General features: G+C 42.3%; 1 protein-coding gene across 1 annotated transcript in view; it reads right to left on the bottom strand.

Annotated features, from left to right (window-relative positions):
• Positions 1–5,663: 5,663 nt before the first annotated feature.
• The window catches only part of PRR16 (proline rich 16), a gene marked incomplete at both ends in the record, with an annotated part of 62,849 nt that continues 59,297 nt past the window's right edge, over positions 5,664–9,215 (bottom strand). The window contains one exon of the mRNA XM_081316243.1: positions 5,664–6,422. Within this exon, the coding sequence (XP_081172369.1) occupies positions 5,664–6,422 (759 nt within the window). The remainder of the gene's footprint in view (positions 6,423–9,215) is intronic.

Here is a 9,215-nt window from a genome sequence, read left to right as displayed (position 1 = left end):
AAAGAATATTTTTCAACAATTTTTCTTCTATTCCTTTTTACAAGACGCAGTGTGATTTGAGAAATGCTCCTATAGGTTGCTAGCATTACCATTTTCTCCAACCAGATTCATTTTTTTACTCTCAGACACATGGTCAATGTTACTCACACTGGCAAAAATTTTGGAATGCAATAAACAGAGGCTGGATAAATTATTTTTTTAACCAGAAAGGTTTGGTGGTGTCATATTTATGCTAAGCACATGACAGATGCTGGATCTCTACCTGTTCCATGTGATGGAGTGCAGAATGAAGTAGCTACATAGCAATAAACTATGTGTCACCTCTAAAAATGAGCATAGTTGCAGCCATTTTTCCTACTCATTTCTCTTTCCTACTTACTTCTCTTTGCATGACACAATCTTGGCAAATCATTAGATATCAGCAACTTACTTTCACATGCCAACCAATAGATTTCTTACATTATCACTATTATTCCTTATATATTTATAGTGCATGAATACATTAAAATAACCAAGAGTGCATAACAATTCCTTATTTCATTCCCTGCTTGGCGTTCAACTATTCATTAAGAATTCGATTAATATTACACTCTTATCGCATTCTGTAACCAACTTTCAGCTCAATACGTATGTAAAACATTCAATAATTCAAGCCTACTCACGCTGTCACACGCTTTCTCTGAATCAACAAATGTACAATAAATGTTCCCCTTCAGATTCATAAATTAAGTTATTTTATAAAGAACAAAAATGATCTGCATGCCTGCATAAAACCACATTGCAGTTCCTAAATTTTACTCATTGTCACTTTGCATACCCTTTCTATCTGAATACTCTTTCCCAGATCCAGACAACAAATTAATCTCCCTTCAGTTTTTATATTCCTCTTTTCCTTTTCATGGCAGAACAATACTGGCATTCTTTCAATCAGCAAACAGATTTAGTTTTCATACAGATGTTAAAGGATTTATGTAGCCTCTCCAGTAACAAACCTCATCCCTGTTTTAACATTTCTTCAATCATACCATCTATACCTGCTGTTACCCTTCTTCTGCATTCTTACAGCATTTATTGTTTCTTTTTCAATGCATGAGCGTTTTCAGCCCTTGTTTTAATTCAACACATCTCTCTCTTTCCCAGATCTAAAGTATTCCTTCCAATGGTTTCTTGCTTCAGTTTCATTCCAAATGGTATTACTTAATATTTTGGATCCCATTCATTCTATCGCAGTGATGGCGAACCTTTTAGAGACCGAGTGCCCAAACCCAGTGGCGTAGCGTGGGTTGTCAGCACCCGGGGCAAGGCAAGTAATTTGCGCCCCCTAACCCGTGGATTTTAGCACTCGAGTCTGCCGCAGGGAGCCCCGCATCCTGGGCGTCCGCCGCACCCCCCACCCACGCCTCCCCCGGGAAAAGGGGGAAGGTCCAGCATCCTCTCCCTCACGTGCGGCAGAAGCGCCGGGACCCAAGGCCGTGCCAGGAGGCGGGCGGCGCAGCGGAGCCTCCGCTTTGGAGCCGGCGGGGGGGGCGGCTGGGGGCACCGCCGTCCCTTTCTTACCTCTGATGCCTGGAAGAGAGCGGGACCCGCCAGCGCAGCTGCCCGTCTCGCTCAGGCATGCACCGCGGCTGGCCGGGGCATCCGCCGGGGGCGCATCCGGGCGTGGGGAGCGAGGGAGGGGGCTGGCACGACGCCCCGTGAGCTTGGCAGCCCTTGGCCGGAGCTGCGGCTGAGCCTGGAGGCGCACCAGCCTGCACCTGCTGCCCCGGGAGAGCTCGGCTCGCTCCTCTGACCCCCCTCCCGCCACCGCCGCCCCCTCAGCCACGTGCGCCGGGCCGCCACCGCGGGGGCCGCTCTAGCGCGGAGAGGGGGAGGCCGGTCCCCGTTCGGCCCGCCAGCCCCGGGAGAGCCCCGCGCGAGCGCCTCGCCAGCCGCTGAACTCTGGCTTTTGAGCAGGAGCGACCTTGCCCTGCTTGCTCTTGCCCGGCGCCGGGAGCAGCCGCCGCCGACCGCCCCGCTTTTCGCAAGCCCCGCTACGCCGCCGCCACCTGCCGCGGGGTGAGGGAGTCGGGGCCGCACCGGCGGGTGCTTCTCTGGCAGTGGGGCATGCTGGTGCCCTGCACTGCGCTCCGTCTGCGGGGGCCGCCCTGGGAAAGGTGGAAGTGCAGCTGTGGTCTGGGATGGCTCCGAGCCCTGTCTGGCCGGCTTTGTGCCTCCGTCCCCCAAGAGTAGCTGGTTGTGAGTTGCTGCTTCCCCGAGTGCGCCTCAGCCCCGGATCCCCCCGCGGGACTCCAGCCGCGCGAAGGGCGCTTCGGCGCGTCTTCCATCCCTCCCGAGTGCGAGCGCGCCCCCCCCAGATGTTGCGCCCGGTGCGGCCGGCCCCCCCTGCACCCCCCACGCTACGCCACTGCCCAAACCACAACCCCAAACCCACTTATTTATGCCAGGGGCGCATCAGCATTATGGTGTCTTCAGGGGGGGCAGGGAGGCGCTTCTGAGTGCAGCCTCTGGCACGCAAAAACCAGGGGCGCAAAAATGAGCTACTGTGCTGCAAGGCGCTGATACAAGACACTGCACCATGCAAGAACGGGGCAGGGATAGTGAGTATCATGCAGGCACTAGCCCTGCTCCATTTACAGTGCATGCATGCTTGCGGCCCCAGGCATGCACGCATGCAAAATTTAGATTTAGATTTATTGAGATTTTTATACCGCCCTTCTCCCAAAGGGACTCAGGGCGGTTCACAGGGCATAAATAAAATGCTTCCCCGTCCCTTTTCTTCCAGTCCACCAATCGACAATGGTTGGTGACCTCTGCTCTACCACCTATACTTGAGCTTGCTAGTTGGCCACTTCACCTCCTTTGTGCTGGGTGGTGCTCTTGCTCTGGGTGGTGGTGGCGGCCTGATAGACCTGCTGCTGCCAGCAGGGTGCGCGTGCCAACAGAGAGGGCTCTAAGTGCCGCCTCTGGCATGCGTGCCATAGGTTTGCCAACACTATTCTATTGGAAAGCTTTTGTTTAGCTTTCTTCACCCATTATCTACACACACACACACACACACACACAAACACACACACACACACAGAGAAAGAGAGACAGACAGAGAGACTTTTTTCTCTATTCATATTATGTATAATATCAATTCCCATATACAGATAGTCTTTATTTAGCAACTGCCCCATTTAGTGACTGTTTGCAGTTACAAAATAGCTTCACAGCTAATCATTGCATTAAGAATCTTTGCAGGTCTGCAATGTAAAGGTGATGTAAGATTATAAGCACAATCACAGATTCATTTAGTGATTGTTTTGCTTAAGAACTGAGTTGCAGTCCCACTTGTCGCTACTAAACGAGGACTATCTACACTTCTATGGCACTTTGTATCATAATCAGCTTCTATATCCTCCTTTTTTGTATCAACATTCCATTTATTTTGTGAGAAATTAAACTATCTTATTTTCCCCCCATAAACTACTAATATTACTGTTCCTGCTTTTATTGAGCTTTCACTCAAATGTTTTTTCTTCTATATCTTCCACATCAGTTTTCCCCACAATATATTCTTCACATTACTTGCCTGATACTAAGACTGAATCTTCCACTTGAAAATCTCTCACCAACTTTAAAAGGAATCTAATGAAAACATTCTTATACAGCATGTGTGTGTGTGTGTTTGTGCACGCGCACACACATATACCGTGTTTCCCCAAAAGTAAGGCCTACCCGAAAATAGGCCTTAGCTTGATTTTGGGGTGGGCCTAATATAAGCCCTACCCCCTACCCCCCAAATAAGCCTTTAACAGCTCCTCAAAGATGGTCATGAATGGGTGCCAAGGCTTAACAGAAAAGCAAGCAAGTAAGCCCCAAGGTGTCAATGCTGTGACAATGGATGTTCCCGTTCTGACAACTGAGGGAAATTGCAGCCATTTTCACTCTGCTTACAGGTTGCTTTTTCTGTTTGTTTAGAAATCAAATGTAGAAGAGGGGATGGGGTGAATGCTTGAGCTCAACTAGCCATAACAATAATGCAGCTTCGTGGGAACTCAAAGACACAAACTGAAAATGTTTTGGTGAGCTGAGGAGCTGGAGAGGGAGTCCGCACTTCAGGCTAATTGGAGAATGTGATTTATGACTGCTTCATGGGGGTGGGAATTCCAACTTGTTACTTTGTATCTGGGGGAAGGAAATTTAGTTTTTGGGTTCAACTATGTAGTGCTGATACTTTGTTTCCTGAATAAAATATTCTTTAAGGAAGAATTCTTGCCTTGAAGTTCTTTAATGGGTTTCATTTATCAGAACCATGACACAAGGTTCAATAAAAAAGATTCAAACAAAATGACTAGTATGCAAGATTGTTTGAAACAAAAAAGCTTATCATAAGATGACTTCCCTGATTTAATCTTTTTTTTCCAACCTGCTTAAATAAGTATTATTTATAATGTTTCTAAATATCAGAAGACCGTTTGGAGTAACTGAGAAAGTCATGTTATCAAGATTGGGAGATGAGAAAAATATATCCAGAATTAAAATATTTAATTTTCAATGTTTTTTAATATTGTTAATAACTTTTTCAAGTGTTTAAGCAATTAATAAGTAAAAAAAGTAATTTATGGCAAAATTCCTAGGGTTCTCAACTGAATTGTTATAAGCAAAAACTGAAGTCTTTCATATGACCTACAATTGACAAATAAAAATTATTTCATGTTTTCAGAATGGCAGCAGATGTTGATGTCCTCTAACACTACCTTCTGAGGAATTACTTTGTTTTGTGCACTCATTTTCCTGGATGCAGAAAATATTTTGGAATATAACACTTTAGGTAGGACATTTCTTCATTGGTAGTAAAAACTTTCTATTGAAACTACTACTCAAATGTTCTTAATGAATTCTGATTAATCACTAATTATATTCCAAAAAATATCCTTAAAGTATCACATATTATAAAAACCATTGTACAGTACACATTGTTTTCTATAGATTAGACTTGATTCCTAATTGGTTCTTCACATCTATAGTTTCCCAGAGAATTGCTTGTACCACAGCTGTGATATCCTTAATAAGTGGTGCCCGACCTCTGCTCCTTCCGGCGTGATCTAAAAACTTACCTCTTCGAACAAGCTGGCCTGGCCTGATGGGGATGGGGTTGGGTTTTGTTAATGGGTTTTAACCTACTTTTTAATGTGTTTTAACTTATTGTAAGAGTTGTGGGCATTCTGTTTAATTTCTTTTAATTTTTGTATTTTGTCTTTTAACATGTACTTCCCTGTTCACTGCCCTGAGTCCTTCGGGAGAAGGGCGGTATACAAATAAAATTAATAAAATAAATAATAAATAATAAGTACCAGAAATAATTAGTACTCAAATTGTTATCATGAGATGCCCAGAGTTCCTCAAGGTGGCTATATAAATCTTTTTCATACATCCATATGTACATACATAGATATAACGTTACACCAGTTTTCAACCATTAAATATTTGACTTTTGTATTAACAACATTAAACTATTTTCTTTCTACTTACCAGGTAATTTTTTGCCACTTCGCAGAAGAAAGGGTGCAATATATTTGGGCTTTTTATTGCTTTTGTAGAAAGTGCTCTTTACCTTTTTTTCAATGTTTGTACATAAGAAAAAACAAAAGCAAAAAGAGTTTTCCAGGTGGGAAAAATCACACTGTTGTTGTGGTTGATTTTCTCAGGATGGTCTTTTGGGGTTTTGGTGCAGTTGGTGGAGGCACAGTTGCAGGTCTGAGAGGGGGAAAGCTATTACTGGGACATATGCCTACCCCTCCATTTTCTAATGGGGGAGGAGGAAGTGGTGAAGGAGGTGGTGGTAAGGGAGGACACTGTTGAGGTGGTTTTCCTGGGATGTGAGCAGGCTCATTGTGCAAATGAACCTCCCTGTTTTTAATATTATACCGCACATCACAATCAGCACAATAGCCATGGTACTGCACCTTTTCATTAAATCGTACCCGCTCCCGTGTTCCAGCCTGAGGACATCTGTCTTTCTCAGATCTGTGCATAAGAGGTGGCATCGGAACTTTGTCCAAATTATTATTTGATATACCATATGTATCTCCATTTGGAATTTTATTAGGTCCTCCTGGTAAGCCTCCATTTCGTAGCAGAGTCCCATTAGTCTTTAAAGGATTGTCAGAGATAATTGGCCTGTGGGTGTCTTCACACTTCACTGGAGTCAGCCGTGGAGGAGGTGGTGGGGGATTGGGTTTCCTTAATACTGTTAGAATAGCAGATGGATGGGGCGGAGCCCTGATGAGTGGAGCGCTGCCTTGAACCTTTATTTTTTCCAAACTTGATGCTGTTGTGCTACTTGAACTGCTATTCAATGTGTCTGTTTTTGAGCTGTCAGTCATCTCATCTTCCAGCTGCAGATCAGAAGTGAGTGTATCAATCTGGTCAACCACCTGCATGAAAATTAAATGCAAATAATGGTAAGGATTTATGAGAATTAAAAACAGTAGAATTTTCAACCTTTTTATAGTTACAGTAAGTAATATACATATCTACAAAGTGCCATTTGATATAAACACATTAAGAACAGAAAAAAGTAGGAGGGAATCTATCTTTTATGTTTCTTATTGTAAATGAGATACTTTCACATTTGGATTCAATCAATTAATCAGAATAGAGCTGGAAGGAACCTTGTAAGTCTTCTAGTCCAACCCCTTGCTCAGGCAGGACACCCTACACCATTTCAGACAAATGACTGTCAGTCTCTTCTTAAAAACGTCCAATGATGAAGCACCTACAACTTCTGATGGCAAATTGTTCCACTGGTTAATTATCCTCACTGTTAGGAAATTTCTCCTTAATTCCAGGTTGCTTCTCTCCTTGATTAATTTCCATCCATTGTTTCTTGTCCTGCCCTCTGGTGCTTTGGAAAATAAGTTGACCCACCTCCCTTTTGTGGCAACTTCTCAAATACTGGAATATTGCCATCATGTCCCTCCTAGTCCTTCTTTTCTCTAGACTAGCCAAACCCAAATCCTGCAATCGTTCTTCATATGTTTTAGTCTCCAGACCTTTAATCATCTTAGTTGCACTTTTTCCAAAGTCTCAACATCTTTTTTGTAATGTGGTGACCAAAACTGGGTGCAGTATTCCAGGTGTGATTTTATAAAGCGGTGCTAATACTTCACGTGATTTTGATTCTATGCTTCTGTTTATCCAACCAAGGATTGTATTAGCATTTTTGTCTGCTGCTGCATACTGCTGAGTCATGTTTAAGTGATCATCCAGTAGGACTCCAAGGTCCCTCACACTTATTGTTTTTGAGCCAGGTTTTGCCTAATCTGTACTTGTACCTTTGGTTTTTCCTGCTTGTATAAAACTTTGCTTTTCTCCACATTAAATTTCATGTTGTTGGATAGGGCCTATTGTTCAAGTCTGTCAAAATCTTTTTGGATCCTGAGCTTGTCTTCTGGAGTGTTGGCTATTCCTGCCAGCTGAGTGTCATTTGCAAATGTGATAAATTCCTCTTCTGTTCCCTCAGGGGTTATAATATTATAATATTATATAATATTACTAGGGTTATAATATTTTATATTTAACAAAATTAAGATATATATCTTACAAGAAACACATATTAGGAAAAAAAATGATACAAATATATTTGGATGAATTTATTTCAGGGGGAAAAAGGAATTATTCTGTATATGAATCTGCAACTACAATCAGAACTTATATTGATTGATGTGTATAGCATATATGTTGCAGTAGAAGTTATCATCATGACAAATGCTAACGGTATTTTGTTTCCAAATAATCATGTTAAATTTGCAATAGAATATCTGTAGCTTGGGTATAGAATTAAGGTGAAGATTCGTTCTCCGAGCTTGTGGATCGGTTTCTGAACGTTTCGTTACCAGGCTAGGTAAAATCTTCAGTGGGGTCTAGGGGATGTCAGTGTCAGTTTTCTTCTGTTTATAAGGGCTTCAGATATGGATGTGTCAAGTGAGGGTCTTGTGATGGGTCTGGTGTGAGTCATCATTGAAGGGCTTGTGATGGATCTTGTTATGGGGAGGTTACATCAGGTCAGGGGCATTGGGATGTGAACAGCTGGTGGGGGGAGAGGGCTTGTGTGGGTTGATTGTGAGTCAGGGCTGTGGTTGATCTGAATTCTGAGGGGCTCGTAGGCTGGTTGTAGGTTAATGTGTCTGTTGATGCAATTGCTTGTGGAGTTGCTTGACTTATGTCTGGTCACTAAATGGCTAAAGTTATGACAGACCTGGAAAATGGAAGTTATGAACCAGAATTTCAAGTTCTGACAGCAAGATCCCCTCCACAGACAGGTGACCAAACTTTGGGCATTCAGCAACACAGCTATATTTACAGTCATTTGCAGACGTTTGTGGTTACATGACAGCATTTCATGATGGCACTTCTGACTTTTGACAAAACCACATCTATAACAAACTATTGGTTGGCTTTACTTCTATGGCATTCACTTTACAACTGCCATGTTTGCTTAATAATGGACAAAAAAGGTTGTAAAACAGGTGAGTCTCATTACAATATGCAACCATAATGGCAGACTCCATTATAGCTGTATATTGAAGAGTTTAAAGTCATCCGTCTACTCTATTTTGGAAGCCTGGTACCATATATTGCATCTTAGAAGCAGGGAAAGGAGAAATCCAATGGCTTGGAGATAAAATGGGGTAAGTGTTCTGTCAATGAGAAATGGCTTATCCATGCCCAAATTCATGGAGCTCCAGTCTGGATCAGTTTCAGAAAGAAGTGTTGGCAAGTCTTCCTGACCCAGAGTTCAGCCAGATATACATCACTTTAGCTGTTCAACTGAAATAATAGTAGAGGATGATAATGATGTGATGTCATCTAGAACTGGCAACAAAATCCCATGCATTTTTGTTGCCTAAATAAATAGCTAAATACCAGTTTACAGTTGTTTGAACACAAAGATGTAAACTTTTTGTTCTGTTTCTCAGCATTTTTAAGTTGGATTTAAAAGGGCACATACTCCATTTGTGTCATAATTGTTCTACGGGTTTTATCCCCCATTTATGTTATGTGTAATATATAGTTTATAAACAACTGTTTATAATTTACATATTTTCATAAAATTATAAGGGCCTCATCAGAATTTATTTACTAATTCTTTTGTCTTGCATGTCAGGTCCTATTAGTTGCTTGTCAATTAAAACCACAATGCTTTTTTAAAAATAATTGAATATACT

The sequence above is a fragment of the Vipera berus genome (genome assembly GCF_964194415.1).
Source record: "Vipera berus genome assembly, chromosome: 2".
Lineage (NCBI taxonomy): Eukaryota > Metazoa > Chordata > Lepidosauria > Squamata > Viperidae > Vipera > Vipera berus.
The sequence above is the reverse complement of the archived record's forward strand: the minus strand, read 5'-3'. Positions and strand labels throughout refer to the sequence as shown.